The sequence below is a fragment of the Dama dama genome, chromosome 31 (assembly GCF_033118175.1).
Source record: "Dama dama isolate Ldn47 chromosome 31, ASM3311817v1, whole genome shotgun sequence".
NCBI classification, from domain to species: Eukaryota; Metazoa; Chordata; class Mammalia; order Artiodactyla; family Cervidae; genus Dama; species Dama dama.
The window spans coordinates 48,528,366-48,544,703 of record NC_083711.1 but is presented as its reverse complement, the minus strand read 5'-3'; the positions used below and the strand labels follow the sequence as shown (position 1 = coordinate 48,544,703).

The following is a 16,338-nucleotide window of genomic DNA, read 5'->3' as shown; positions in this document are numbered from 1 at the left end:
AAATACATTTAGCTAAGTGAAAGGAGCCAGTCTACATACAGTATGATTCCAAATATATCATTCTGGAAAAGCCAAAACTATAGAGCCAGTAAAGAAATCAGGGGTTGGGGAAGGGAGGGTAGGATGAATAGGTGAAGTGAACTGGATTTTCAGGACAGTGCACTATGCTGTATGATCCTGTAACAGTGACTATATGTCATCATGTATTTGTGAAAATCCACACAACACTACAACAGGAAGAGTGAACCATAATGTAACCTATATATTAATAATCATGTATCAACATTGGCTTGTATATTGTAACAAAAGCAACACTTCAGTGTAAGGTATTAATGAGGGAAACTATAGAGGGGGAGGGGTGATGAGAGAGAGAGACAGTAAATGGGAATTCTCTGTACTTTCTGCCTAATTTTTCTGTAAACCTAAAACTGCTCTAAAAACCACTACAATATTGTAAAGTAATTAGCCTCCAATTAAAATAAATAAATTAAAAAATAATAAAAATAAAAATAGTCAATTAGTTTTTTTTTTTAAAGAGATATGGATTCTAATCTCAAACAGCTTACAATCTAGCAAGAGAAATTTAACTGTAACTGTTGTGTGACAAACTTCTCTGTGTAACCAAGGAAATGTGAAAATTTTTTTAAATTATAAAATATTTAAAATATGCAAGGTACAGAAAATAACAAGACATCTCTAACTACCATATCCTGGTTTAAAAGAATAACTTTCTCTCAGATTTGCTTCAGACATTAGGGCTTCCCTGATAGTTCAGTTGGTAAAGAATCCACCTACAATGCAGGAGACCCTGGTTTGATTCCTGGGTCAGGAAGATCCCCTGGAGAAGGGGTAGGCTTCCCACTCCAGTACTCTTGGGCTTCCCTGTGGTTCAGCTGGTAAAAAATCCGCCTGCAATGTGGGAGGCCTGGGTTTGATCCCTGGGTTGGGAAGATCTCCTGGAGAAAGGAAAGGCTACCCACTCCAGTATTCTGGCCTGGAGAATTCCATAGACTGTGTATGAGCAATAAAACTTTCCAGAAAGAGCTGAAACCCTTTGAATTCCTTTATATTAATATTTCTTCACCCCCTACCTACACAAAACATTATTCTGAAACCATCTTCCCCATCACAGTTTATAATTATATCTAAGATAGTCAGTGTGTAGCATTTGCATGTAGTTCCTTAATGTTAAAAAAACCTAATAATTTTCAATGGTTACAGTTCTATTCTGGTTTTGTCTCTTCATTTTGGAGTACATTTCTTTAAGAAAACTGCCACATGACCAAAGTATCCTACCAAAGTAGGATAAAGTTTTCCATGGTATTTGCTTATGAGTTTCCTTACTAGTTCCTGTGGTCTTTTTTTTCTTTCAAAGCACTGTCTTATTTTAATAGCTAATATTTCAGAGTTGAAATATAAAAATAACACTTATCCTCATCCACAAATATACACAAGTAACAATTTCTACTCATTTTTTCCAATCTTTCTTTTCACAAGGATAAGCAAATATGAACCTATAGTCTTATTTTTTCCCCCGTTTTCTGTAGCTTGCTCTTACACTTAATGAACGTCAAAAATCTTTTCACGTGATTCAGAGAACTTCCCCATCTTCCTTTGCAGCTGCATTATATTCCATTATCTGATTGTGCCCTAACTTACTTAACCCCTTATCGATGACACTTTTGTTGTTTTCAGTTGTTGCTTCAAAATTGCATTCTACACATTGTACTTTGCCCGTTGTACAAATCCATTTGTAGAATAAATTTCCAGACTTGAAATTTCTAAGCCAAAGAGTACACCTTCCCATCCTGACAGTTATTACCATCTCGCCACAGGGGTGGTACTAATTTGTATTTTCGCCAGCAACACAACCCTAGGCGAGGTCTGGGACAAGGTATGATGAAGACCTACCTACCATTTATATAAAAGTAAACAAAAAATGCTATTCGAATGCCGTGATAAACATACCTTCACGAGGACTGAGGACCCAGGTCTGAATTTAGAAACCATGGGTCCCTCGGGGCCCCACCTCAGAGGGCCGGTGGCTGGAAGTTACCCCTTCTCGCCTCATGTCCGTCCGGCCCCACATTCAGGGGGCCTTGCGCTCACACAGGCGGACACTCCAGGCCACTCCCGCATCCTCTTCTCACCCCACACTGAGAACAGCCTCCCCTCACAGCAGGGAAGCCGGAGCAGCATGGCCGGCCCCAGAGTGCGTGAGGAGACACGGAGCCTCAGGCCCAGGCGGCGGGGCGGGGCTTCTGAGGACCCGGAAGCAGAGAGGCGCGCGAGGCTTAGAACTGCTCTGAAGGAATCTCGCTGGAAATGTATCTTTTTTTTTTTAAATTCATCTTTCCAGAAAACTAGCTTCTGGTTTTGTTCATCTCAGCTCTTGTTTCTTTGATTTCCCTTCTATTAATTTGTCCTTATTTTCATTACTGCCACACATAGTTTTAGAATTTACTCTTTTCTTAACTTCTAAAGTTAGAATGCTTATTATTAAACTGTCTTCATTTTTCATATATGCCTAAAGCTATGTCATTGTAACTGTATTTTTATTTTATTGGAATATGATTGCTTTACAGGGTTGTTTCTGCGGTAGAACAATGTGAATCAGCTGTATACATACATCCATTGCCCTCCATTTTGAGGCTCCCTCCCTTCCCTCCCCATCCTATCCCTCTAGGGCACCACAGAGCACCAAGCCCAGCTCACCTGGGTGTGTTATGCGGCAGCTTCCCACTAGCTGTTTTACACATGGTGGTGTACGTGTCAACGCTACTCTCTCAATGGGGCCCACCCTCTCCTACATCCCATGTGTCTTCATCAGTTCAGTTCAGTTCAGTCACTCAGTCGTGTCCGACTCTTGGCGACCCCATGAACCGCAGCACGCCAGACCTCCCGGTCCTTTGCCAACTCCCAGGGTCTATCCAAACTCATGTCCACTAAGTCGGTGATGCCATCCAACCATCTCATCCTCTGTCACCCCCTTCTCCTCCTGCCTTCAATCTTTCCCAACATCAGGGTCTTTTCCAATGAGTCAGCTCTTCGCATCAGGTGGCCAAAATATTGGACTTGCAGCTTCAGCATCAGTCCTTCCAGTGAACACCCAGGACTGATCTCCTTTAGGATGGACTGGTTGGATCTCCTTGCAGTCCAAGAGACTCTCAAGACTCTTCTCCAACACCACAGTTCAAAAGCATCAATTCTTCGGTGCTCAGCTTTCTTTTTGGTCCAACTCTCACATCCATACATGACTACTGGAAAAACCATAGCCTTGACTAGACAGACCTTTGTTGACAAAGTAATGCCTCTGCTTTTTAATATGCTGTCTAGGTTGGTCATAACTTTCCTTCCAAGGAGTAAGCATCTTTTAATGTGTGTTCTATAGTCTGCCTCTCTATTCTTGCCCTGTTAACAGGTTCATCTATACCATCTTTCTAGATGGCTCACATATTAATTAATATTTAATGTTTGATTCCAGCTATATTTTTAGCTGTGCACACAGTTGTTATAGAGAGTGCCTCCACTGAATTTTTGAGTATTTTGTAATTTTCATTTGATTTCTTCTTTGAATTATTTAAAACAGTTTTTTCAACATTTATTTGAATTTTCTTGGTTAGTTTATATGTTACCTTCTAATTGTATTGCGTTGTAGTCACAGAACATAATCTATGAGATTGATTCTTTGGTACTCAGTAAGACTTTCTTCTGAAAATAATAAATTGACATTTTTTCTGGCAATTCAAATATGTAAAATCTACTGTCCAGTTTGTTAGATATAGTTTTCAAATTTATGAACCTTTATTGATCGTCTCTGCTTGATCTATCAGTTTCTAACAGGAAAGCATTACTTTCAACCAACCCAGTTGTAAATTTATCTGAATAAGCTTGCCTGTTTTGTTTTATATATTATGAGTCTGTGTTATTTGATATAGGCACAGGGTTGGGCTTCCCAGGTGCTCAGCAGTAAAGAATCCACCTGCAATGCAGGAGACACAGGTTTGACCCCTGGTCCAGGAAAGACCCATATACTACCGGGCAACTAAGCCCGTATGCCACAATTTTTGAGATTGTGCTCTAGAGCCCAGGACCCATGACTACTGAGTCCAAGCGCTGCGTCTACTAAACCTGCCTGCCCTAGAGCCCGCGCTCCACAAGAGAGAAGCCAATGCACTGAGAAACCCAAGCGTTGCCACTAGAGAAACACCACCCAGCAATGAAGACCCTGCACGGCCAAAACTAAAATAGATAAAATTGTGAAATAAAAAAGAATGCTACTTAATAGTAGTACTTTTCTTCTATAATTTTCTTCAATAACTCCAGTGAGATAGTAATATTTCCTCACATTCTTTTAAGTTGTAATAAGTAATACTTCCAGAAATTCTAGCCCTATTTTTAATGCCTTTACTGCACATCAGGGAAAATTAAATACTGGACATATGTGACATTCAACATTTCATGCTGCTTGAAGAAGTAGCAAAAAAATACTTAAAATTCCAAAGGGAAAATATGAAGTCAATTTCTTCTCCTAAACTAGACAAAGTTAGAATCTATTTTGAAAAGTCTAGTTTGAGTAAGTGGGGGAATAAAAATATCTTTTGTTAGTCAAAGAAATTCCAGCAGGAAACTCTAGTGTCTAGCTCAGAGTCTTTAGGGATTTAAAAATCCACGGATCTGTCATTTGTCCCACACCAGGAATTTGAAATATTTGGGTGAAGATAAAGTCTGTTCTTAAATGAGAGGACAATGTTTATGAAAGCTTACTCCACAGTGGGGGGAAAAAACCAAAAAACTTAAATAATATACAAAAAGTATAACCTTTAAGGTGAAATTTGTTCAACATTAACTACCTAGTTACATATTCTAATAAACTAGTTAAATGATTGAATAAAAATTTCCCCTATGGTCTAGTGAAGTATAAATATTGAAAAACAAGTGCAGGGAACTATGGCAGTTCTTAGAACTGTTTCTGTTTCTATTTTGAGCTAGCCAGTTGAAATTTACAATTAAATTCACTGCAGCTCCAGCTTGATAAGCTGAGTTTCAGTCCAAAGGTCCAAACTAGATCAAGGGCACCTATTCAAGGTACATATCAGGGAGTGGAGAAAACTGCACTAAGTTATCTAAAAATATATACGTGAAAAATTTGAGTGCCTATAGTGTACTAGATATCATCTTTAACTTGCAAATGTATTAACTAATCCTCATAACAGCCCTGTAAGGTGGGGTTTATATGTTTATTATATTTATAATATAATTAATAGGAGAATGGAGGTACAGAAATGTTGAAACTTGCTCCAGTTTACTTAGCAAGAACCAGGCAGTCTGGCTGCACAACTTTTTTCCCCCGACTCATGTAATTTTTCCACAGCTATTATGTACACACTCTTATTCACCATGTTATACAACAGATGTTCTTCAATAATATGTGTCATCAAAGACCCATGGGTGGAGTTAAATTTAGAATTCAAAAATCAAGGAAAAATTCACTAAACCAAGGTTCTGGTCTCTTAATTTTAGAAAGTGACTTGTAAAATGGGATCAGCAATTTAAACATCACTAATCCTGATGTTAAAACAATGCATGCCCATCAGCCAATTACATAAGAAAATTTCTTCCTCAAAAAAATTTCTTCCCTCCCTTTCATAGGAATTATTTTCTTGATTTAAAAAGTGATTATATGAGGAAGCAAGAAGGGAGATTGGGAAAGGAGCAGAACAGAGGTGTACAACAGCAGGATTAAAACCAGATGACAGTATAGTTGCCTAAAAACCAATTTCCTCCATACTGAAAACACTTCTCTGGACTTTTTTTTTAACCACAAAATGGAGTCTGTCCTCTACAAACAGTCACCTGAGTTTGATTTATTATCAAGTATTATTATTTATTATCATTGCCTCTTGAGCAAATATGTACTTGAGTGAAATGAAAGCCAGGGCTTTCCAGGTGGCTCCATGGTAAAGAATCCACCTGCCAAGCAGGAGACTCAGGTTTGATCCCGGGGCTGGGAAAATCCTCTGGAGAAGGAGATGGCTACCTACTCTAGTATTCTTCCCTGGGAAATTCCATGGACAGAGGAGCCTGGTGGATTACAGTCCATGTGGTTGCAAAAGAGTTGGACATGGCTTAGCAACGAAACAACAGCAAAATGAAAGCCAAGTATCTTTAACATGGATATTAAAAAAAAAAAAAAAACTCCCTCAAAGATACTTGTCAGAATTAAATGAGAGAAGGTATGTGAAGTTTTTGGCATACTGCAGTAAAAAAATTTAACTGTAAGTTTTATAATAGTGAAATACATACATTAAAGTTCATTCTGTAACCAAGCAACAGCAACTCCTAATTGAAATTTACTTACAGCAGAATTTAAATTTTTTTCTACTTTTTCACAGAGGCCATTACTTTTTCATGAAAAATAAAAATGAAAGAGACATAATTGCTTAAACATTATATTAAACAAAAACCATGGAAACATATTCTGTTTATATTGAAAATAAATTTTGAATGTGATAAAATTAATATACCCCAAATTGTATGTATATGTTTATTTTTTCTAGGTAAGACATTCATAGTTTTCATCAGTTTCTCAGAGATATCCAAGACATTCCCCTTAAAAAAATAAGTTTAAAAACAATTCATCTTGGGATTTCCCTGGTGGTCCAGTGGTTAAGAATCCACCTTCCAATGCAGGATTCGTTAGTTCAATCCCTGGCCAGGGAAATAAGATCCCACATGCTGCAAGGTAACTAAGCCCACATGTCACAATGACAATCAAACGCAGCCAAAAATTTAAAATAACAAAAACAACAATTCATCTCTATACCCAGTAAAGGAACTAAAGTGAGAGCATTCGATACTTCCATGAGATGGAATGGGACAGGATAGAAAGAGGTGGTGGAGAAGTGGAGAGGAAAGGAGTGAAGTGGAGGAACCAGAACTTCCTAACTAAGGCAATGTCCAAATATCGTGTACAAGGCAAAACAGTAACAGCAAACAGTACCAGTATTTCAGTCTTTCTCTTTAGATGATAACCCCCTTCTTTTCCACTGGGTTTACCCAAAACTGAGGGATGTCCCTTACATAAAAAGCCACCTTAAAAAAAAAATCTGCTAGAGCAAGGAAATGTTTGTCTTTTCTGAAGAGCTGGTATGTTTTTATTGGTAAACATGGGTTCTCTGTTATTATGTTACTTGGATCTTTGTTACTTATTATCATGCATTTTTGGTCTTCAATTCAGTCGCTCAGTGGTGTCCGACTCCTTGCGACCTCATGGATCGAACCACCAGGCCCTCCTGTCCATCACCAGCTCCTAGAATTTACTCAGACTCATGTCCATCGAGTCGGTGATGCCATCCAGCCATCTCATCCTCTGTCGTCCCCTTCTCCTCCTGCCCCCAATCCCTCCCAACATCAGGGTCTTTTCCAATGAGTCAACTCTCCACATGAGGTGGCCAAAGTACTGGAGTTTCAGCTTCAGCATCAGTCCTTCCAATGAACACCCAGGACTGATCTCCTTTAGGATGGACTGGTTGGATCTCCTTGAAGTCCAAGGGACTCTCAAAAGTCTTCTCCAATACCACAGTTCAAAAGCATCAATTTTTCGGCTCTCAGCTTTCTTCACAGTCCAACTCTCACATCCATACATGACCACTGGAAAAACCATAGCCTTGACCAGACGGACCTTTGTTGGCAAAGTAATGTCTCTGCTTTTTAATATGCTGTCTAGGTTGGTCATAACTTTCCTTCCAAGGAGTAAGTGTCTTTTCATTTCATGGCTGCAGTCACCATTTGCAGTGATTTTGGAGCCCCCAAAAATAAAGTCTGACACTGTTTCCACTGTCTCCCCATCTATTTCCCATGAGGTGATGGGACCAGATGCCATGATCTTAGTTTTCTGAATGTTGGGCTTTAAGCCAACTTTTTCACTCTTAGCCCTCAGGAAATACAGGGATATGTTTTGTATTTGTTTTTAGCAACTCATTTGATTTTCATTTACTTTCTATCCCCAGTCTTGTTCTCTTCTTTGTAGTGTTTTTGTACTTTGGTCCTTGTTTTAATGGTTCTATTGTAGCTGTGGTCTTTATAAATTACCACAAATTTCCCTTTAAAAGTAGATATCTTATAAAGGAAGAAAAGAAGGGAAGGAGGAAGGAAGGGAGGTAGGAGGGAAGGAAGGGAGGCAGTTCTTAAAAGTATATCCTTTAGATAAGGTCTTATAAATTTAGTAGCCTTAATAGGATAAAACCTGCAGTTCATTTTTTTTTTAAAACCTCAAATTATTTTACAAACCTTAAATAAACAAATCTTCATCAAGTTTAAATTTTACTGTCTTTGTTCTGATAAATTTTCTCTTGCTTGTTCTCTAAACCGTACCAATACTGTGTTCTCTAAATATGGTCTTTGGGGGAGAAACACCAAATCTATCCCCAGCTATCACTCCATAAGCAGCCAACATTCACAGCTCCTTTTGCTCTGAACAGTGGATCTTTGCAGGGATGCCCTGTGTTCCTGGTGGGTCCCCCAACCTTCTCCCTGAAATCTTCTGTCCTCACCCACCGTTTCGTTAGAAACCACCTCTGTCTCTCTATCTCATTTTAAATAAAAGGGAATGCTCAGAACATCCAGCTTTGAATCCCTTTATGGAAAAGGACTAGCATTAGGATTACGGAAAGTCTCTGTTATGAGGTTCTAGGGCTTTCCTTTAACATCATTCTTTGCTTAACACTGCTGCCCTTCACCTCCCTCTCTCAGGGTCAGCTCTACCGTGTAACAGGTGACTAACAAATATCTATTGACTAAACAGGAAAATTGTTTTCTAAATGACCTTAATTTCTAAGTAGCTTTCAACACCTGAAAAGTGGGAACTTTGTGTGAAAAAATGGTCATTTTATTTACAGTCCTAGGGAGAACATTCCTAAACTTTCTTCTTGAAATGAACTTTCATTCTGCATATATTTAATTATGTGCATATGTGTGTGTCCAAAACTATTTTTCTTCCTTGGAAGAAAATGAAAGTGAAAAGTCACTCAGTCCTATCTGACTCTTTGCAACATGGACTGTAGCCACCAGATTCTTCTGCCCAGTGAATTCTCCATGCAGTTCTACTGGAGTGGGTAGCCGTTCCTTTCTCCAGGGGATCTTCCCAGGGATCGAACCTAGGTCACCCGCATTGTAGGCAGATTCTTTACCAGCTGAGCTAGCAGGGAAGTCCATTTTCCTTCCTTGGATTTAGCATAACAAATCTAAACATGTGCTACTAATGATCTTAATTATTACTCTCCTATTCATTTAATCAGGTTAAAGGAGCATGAAGAGGCCAATTCAACTGTGTTGTTCATCGCTTGCACACTTACACACACACACACACACACGCACTCACATATTCAAGTATCTACAACCGTATGCTAGCCATAAATTGACCCTTGTCTTTTATATTTCATAAACGGCGGGCAGCCTAGTACTGGTATGTCAGGTGGCAGCACAGAGGCTCAAAGCCTTCTCTTGCTCTGAGTTAAAAACATCAGGACAACATTACCTCTCTGGATCCTGATCACCAGCCTCCAGATGCCCAATCCCAAAACAACGGCAGTCAGCAGGCCACACACGACGGCCACCAGCACCCTGAGGTTACAAGCGTGGCTGGAAGCCATGGGGAATCCAAACCACAAACCAACGTCTGGGTGAAAGACAACTTGCTTCTTTTCTTCTTCAGCCAAGAACTTTAATCAAAAACTCTTCTAAAAAAACCACAATTCCTTCTCCCAAGGTTCTGTTAGATATCCTCAATTTTTTAAGGATTTTTGAGGTTAATCAGGCAGGAAACAGTTTGAATCACCTAATAAAAGGAACACAGTCTGCTTGCTATTTCCTCATCCTTCACTGAATGGGATCATGCAAAAAATGATTGGTGTTATGAGGAAGAGAGATAACTCAGGGCAATAAAGGAGAAAGGGAGGGGATAGCTAACAGAGTCAAAGTGCAAATGTCCTGACAAGCAAAAAGTAGGGAAGGGGAAAAAAAAGAAAAAAACAAAAACCAGAAAAGTCAGGAAGGCAGTGGACCTGGAGGGTCACCTATCGCTTAGCTTCCTCTTTTTGTTAGGAGCCTGTAGCAGAGGTAGAATCACAAACTGGACTCAAGATTGCCAGGAGAAATACCCACAACCTCAGAGAGGCAGATGATACCACTCTAATGGCAGAAAGTAAAGAGAAACTAAAGAGCCTCTTGATGAAGGTGAAAGAGGAGAGTGAAAAAGCTAGCTTGAAGTTCAACATTCAAAAAACTAAAACCATGGCATCTGGTCCCATCACTTCATGGCAAATCAGTTCAGTTCAGTCCCTCAGTCATGTCCAACACTTTGCGACCCCATGGACTGCAGCACACCAGGGTTCCCTGTCTATCACCAACTCCCGGAGCTTACTCAAACTCACATCCATTGAGTCAGTGATGCCATCCAACCATCTCATCTTCTGTCATCCCCTTTTCCTTCTTCCTTCAATCTTTCCCAGCATCAGGGTCTTTTCCAATGAGTTAGCTCTTCGCATCAGGTGGCCAAAGTATTGGAGTTTTAGCTTCAGCATCAATCCTTCCAATGAATATTCAGGACTGATTTCCTTTAGGATTGACTGGTTGGATCTCCTTGCAGTCCAAGGGACTCTCAAAAGTCTTCTCCAATACCACAGTTCAAAAGCATCAATTCTTCTGTGCTCAGCTTTCTTTATAGTCCAACTCTCATATCCATACATGACTAATGGAAAAACTATAGCTTTGACTAGACGGACCTTTTTTGGCAAAGTAATGTCTCTGCTTTTTAATATGCTGTCTAGGTTGGTCATAACTTTTCTTCCAAAGAGTAAGCATCTTTTAATTTTATGGCTGCAGTCACCATCTGCAGTGATTTGGAGCCCAGAAATAAAGTCTGTCACTGTTTCCATTGTTTCCCCATCTATTTGCCATGAAGTGATGGGACCAGATGCCATGATCTTAGTTTACTGAATGTTGAGTTTTTAGCCAGCTTTTTCACTCTCCTCTTTCACTTTCATCAAGAGGCTCTTTAGTTCTTCTTCGCTTTCTGCCATAAGTGTGGCATCATCTGCATATCTGAGGTTATTGATGTTTCTCCCGGCAATTTTGATTCCAGCTTGTGCTTCATTCAGTCCAACATTTCTCATGATGTACTCTGCATATAAGTTAAATAAAAGCAGGTGACAAAATGCAGCCTTGACATACTCCTTTCCTGATTGGGAACTAGTCTGTTGTTCTACATCCAGTTCTAACTGTTGCTTCTTGACCTGCATACAGATTTCTCAAGAGGAAGGTGATGGCAAATATAAGGGGGAAAAGTGGAAACAGTAACAGATTTTATATTTTGGGGCTCCAAAATCACTGTAGATGGTGACTGCAGTCATGAAATTTAAAGATGCTTGTTCCTTGGAAGGAAAGCTATGAAAAACCTAGAAAGTGCATTAAAAAGCATAGATACCATTTGCCAACAAAGGTCCATATAGTAAAAGCTATGGTTTTTCCAGTAGTCATGTACAGATGTGAGAGTTTTTCCATAAAGAAGGCTGAGAGCTGGAGAATTGATGCTTTTGAACTGTGGTGTTGGAGAAGACTTTTGAGAGTCCCTTGGACTGCAAGGAGATCAAACCAGTCCATGCTAAAGGAGATCAGTCCTGGGTGTTCATTGGAGGGACTGATGCTGAATCTAAAACTCCAATACCTTGGCCACCTGATGTGAAGAGCTGACTCATTGGGAAAGGCCCTGATGCTGGGAAAGGTTGACAGCAAAAGAAGGGGGTGGCAGAGAATGAGATGGTTAGATAACATCATCAACTCAATGGACATCAATTTCAGCAAGCTCTGGGAGATAGTGGAGGAGAGGGGAGCCTGATGTGCTACAATCCATAGAGTCAAAAACAGTCAGACGTGACTTAGAGATTGAACAACAAGAACAAAAGCAAGGGTAGAGCAGCAGGCTCTCCAGGCTGTCTAGAGATCAGACAGTGATGCCCACACGTGATTGCAGTACTGGTGCTTCTTTAAGGAGCCCACACTTCTGCCAGTGACAGTTGGTGAGTGGGCATTACTGGCACAGTGTGAATTTTGAAAGCACTGAAGCCCAGTCTTACAACCCATCTGCTATGGGCTGAATTGTATTCCTCTAAAAATTCATACACTGAAGTCCTGAACGCCAGTACCTCAGAACATGACCGTAATTGGAGACAGGGTCATTACAGCAGTGATCAAGTCAAAGTGAGGTCATCAAAGTGTCCCTAATCCAATCTGACTGGTGTCTTTATAGGAAGAGGAAACTTGGACACTAGTATGCTTTGAGGGAAGAAGATATAAAGGGAGAAAATGGCCATCTACTAGCCAAAGAAAGAGGATGGGGACAGAACCTTCTTTCCCAACCCTCAGAAGGAACCAATGCTGCTAATGCCTTTAATTTGATCTTTTAGTCTCCAGAACTACAAAACAAATGATTTCTGTTGTTTAAGCCACAGCAGCTCAAGGAAACAAATCCACCATCTGAGTCACGGTCAGCTGGTGTCTCTGCTGCTGTTACTCTGACCCTCTCCTGCCCACGGACCCATCTTCCTACCCTTCTCCATCCTCAATGGAAAGAATGAATGAATGCATATCCACCTCTGCAATTATAGTGGGTTGTAATTAGAGTTCTGTTCCTAGCAGAGTAGAAGAGGGTTTACAGAAGAGGACACATTTAAACTGACTTTTTCAACCCTCAAACAGCCATGTATTTTCCCTATTCTCTACAACACTCACTTCATCAAACTGAAGCTTGGATGGGCAAACCTATGGCTGATTCACGTTGATGTTTGGTAGAAACCAACACAATGATGTTGTTGTTCTGCCGCCCAGACATGTCCAACTCTGTGACCCCCCAGACTGCAGCACGCCAGGCCTCCCTGTCCCTCACCATCTCCAGAAGTTTGCCCAAGTTTGTGTCCATTGCATCGGTGATGCCATCCAATCATCTCATCCTCTGATACCCTCTTCTCCTTCTGCCCTCAATCTTTCCCAGCATCAGGAATTTTCCCAATCAGTTGACTGTTTGCATCAGGTGACCAAAATACTGGAGCTTCAGCTTCAGCATCGGTTCTTCCAATGAGTATTCAGGGTTGATTTCCCTTAATATTGACTGGTTTGATCTCCCAGCTGTCCAGGGACTCTCAGGAGTCTTCTCCAGCACCACAGTTCAAAGGCATCAATTCTCTGGCTTTCTGCCTTCTTTTTGGTCCAGCTCTCACAACCATACATGACCATTGGGAAGACCACAGCCTTGACTATATGAACATTTGTAAGCAGAGTAATGTTTCTGCTTGTCAACACACTGTCTAGCTTTGTCACAGCTTTCCTGCAAAGAAGAAATCATCTTCTGATTTCATGACTGCAGTCACCACCTGCAATGATTTTAGAGCCCAAGAAGAGGAAATCTGTCACTACTTCCACATTTTCGCCTTCTATTTGCCATGCAGTAATGGGGCCAGATGCCATGATCTTAGTTTTTTTGATATTTAGTTTCAAGCCGGCTCTTTCACTCTCCTCCTTCACCCTCATCAAGAGGCTCTTTAGTTCCTCTTTGCTTTCTGCCATTAGAGTGGTATCACCTGTATATCCGAGGTTGTTGATGTTTCTCCTGCCTGTCTTGATTCCAGCTTGTAACATCCAGCCCAGCGTTTTTCACGATGTGCTCAGTGGATAGGTTAAATAAGCAGGGTGACAGCAGATAGTCCTGCCGTTCTCCTTTCTCAATCTTGAACCAATCAGTTGGTCCACACCGGGTTCTATTGCTTCTTATGTTTATTGGGTTCTCACCAACACAATACCGTAAAGCAATTACCCTTCAATTAAAAATAAATACATTTTTTAAAAAGCATGAAAAAAGTGAAGTTTAGTGGAGGGGACACACAGGCACATAGGTAACCTTTACCCCACCCAGGGGTTTCAGAAAAACATACTGGTGTATCCCCAAATGAAAGAACATAGAGGCAAGGCTGCAGAAGCACAAAATAAATGAAGGTGAACCCATTATTTCACTTACTGTGAATAGACTAAAAAATAGCTGTTTCTAATATGTCCACATTTACAGGCACAGAAAATGTCTGGGAATGTACATTAAAAAATTACTCTTGAGAATCTGAGGGATCTGATGAGAAATAATTTTTAATTTAACATCCCTTTCATGGTTTAAAGTTTTCATCATATGCATTTATTATTTTTTCAACTATTATAATAATAAATATATCTATTATTTCTTTAATAATATAGGGAATAATTTTCAATAAATAAGAAACGAAAAAGAATACAAAGCATGGTGCTATGCACTTTACATATTTTATCTAATTTATAAATATGTACAACAATCCCATGGAACGAATACTTTTGCCCATTGCATGAATGAAGAAATGAGACTCGGGCAGGTACTGCTCTGAACAGGGGCTCTGTGCTTAAGGACATGGGTGACGTGAGGTTACGCAAAGGTAACAGCTTGCTTCAATTCTAGAATTTCTCAGAGTCTATCATATGCTCACATCAGTTCAGTTCAGATGCTCAGTCGTGTCCGACTCTTTGTGACCCCATGGACTGTAGCACGCCAGGCCTCCCTGTCCATCACCAACTCCTGGAGTCTACCCAAACTCATGTCCATTGAGTCAGTGATGCCATCCAACCATCTCATCCTCTGTCGTCCCCTTCGCCTCCTGCCCTCAATCTTTCCCAGCATCAGGGACTTTTGAAATGAGTCACCTCTTCACATCAGGTGGCCAAAGATTTGAAGTTTCAGCTTCCAACGAACACTCAGGACTGATCACCTTTAGGATGGATGGGTTGGATCTCCTTGCTGTTCGAGGGACTTTCAAGAGTCTTCTCCAATACCACAGTTCAAAAGCATCAATTCTTCGGCACTCAGCTTTCTTTATAGTCCAACTCTCACATCCATACATGACCACTGGAAAAAATATAGCCTTGATTAGCTGAACCTTTGTTGGCAATCTAATATCTCTGCTTTTTAATATGCCATATAGGTTGGCCATAACTTTTCTTCCAAGCAGTAAACATCTTTTAATTTCATGGCTGCAGTCACCATCTGCAGTGATTTGGGAGCCCCAAAAAATAAAGTCAGCCACTGTTTTCCCATCTATTTGCTTTGAAGTGATGGGACTGGATGCCATGATCTTAGTTTTCTGAATATTGAGTTTTAAGCCAACTTTTTCACTCTCCTCTTTCACTTTCATCAAGAGGCTCTTTAGTTCTCCTTCACTTTCTGTCATAAGGGTGGTGTCATCTGCATATATGAGGTTATTGCTATTTCTCCTGGCAATCTTAATTCCAGCTTGTGCTTCATCCAGCCCAGCGTTTCTCATGATGGACTCTGCATATAAGTTAAATAAGCAGGGTGACAATATACAGCCTTGACGTACTCCTTTTCTTATTTGGAACCAGTCTGTTGTTCCATGCAGTTCTGTTGCTTCCTGACCTGCATACAGCTTTCTCAGGAGGCAGGCCAGGTGGTCTGGTATTCCCATCTATTTCAGAATTTTCCATGGTATGTTGTCATCCACACAGTCAAAGGCTTTGGCATAGTCAATAAGGCAGAAATAGATGCTTTTCTGGAACTCTCTTGCTTTTTTGATGATCCAGCAGATGTTGGCAATTTGATCTCTGGTTCCTCTGCCTTTCCTAAAACCAGCTTGAACATCTGGAAGTTCACGGTTCACATATTGCTGAAGCCTGGCTTGGAGAATGTTGAGCATTACTTTACTAGCGTGTGAGATGAGTGCAATTGTGCAGTAGTTTGAGCATTCTTTGGCATTGCCTTTATTTGGGATTGGAATGAAAACTCACCTTTTCCAGTCCTGTGGCCACTGCTGAGTTTTCCAAATTTGCTGGCATATTGAGTGCAGCACCTTCACAGCATCATCTTTTAGGATTTGAAATAGCTCAACTGGAATCCCATCACCTCCACTAGCTTTGTTCCTAGTGATGCGTCCTAAGGCCCACTTGACTTCCCATTCCAGGATGTCTGGCTCTAGGTGAGTGATCACACCATCGTGATTATCTGGGTCGTGAAGATCTTTTTTGTACAGTTCTTGGATGTATTCTTGCCACCTCTTCTTAATATCTTCTGCTTCTGTTAAGTCCATACCATTTCTATCCTTTATTGAGCCCATCTTTGCATGAAATATTCCCTTGGTATCTCTAATTTTCATGAAGAGATCTCTGCTGCTGCTGCTAAGTCACTTCAGTCGTGTTCGACTCTGTGCGACCGCATAGAGCCCACCAGGCTCCCCCGTCCGTGGGATTCTCCAGGCA

General features: G+C 40.5%; 1 protein-coding gene across 1 annotated transcript in view; it reads right to left on the bottom strand.

The window, feature by feature from the left end:
• The window catches only part of ADGRG7 (adhesion G protein-coupled receptor G7), a 59,937-nt gene extending 50,041 nt beyond the window's left edge, over positions 1 to 9,896 (bottom strand). Inside the window, exon 1 of the mRNA XM_061134368.1 lies at positions 9,539 to 9,896. Coding sequence (XP_060990351.1) covers positions 9,539 to 9,653 — 115 coding nt within the window. The 5' untranslated portion in view covers positions 9,654 to 9,896. The remainder of the gene's footprint in view (positions 1 to 9,538) is intronic.
• Between the last annotated feature and the right edge of the window lie 6,442 nt (positions 9,897 to 16,338).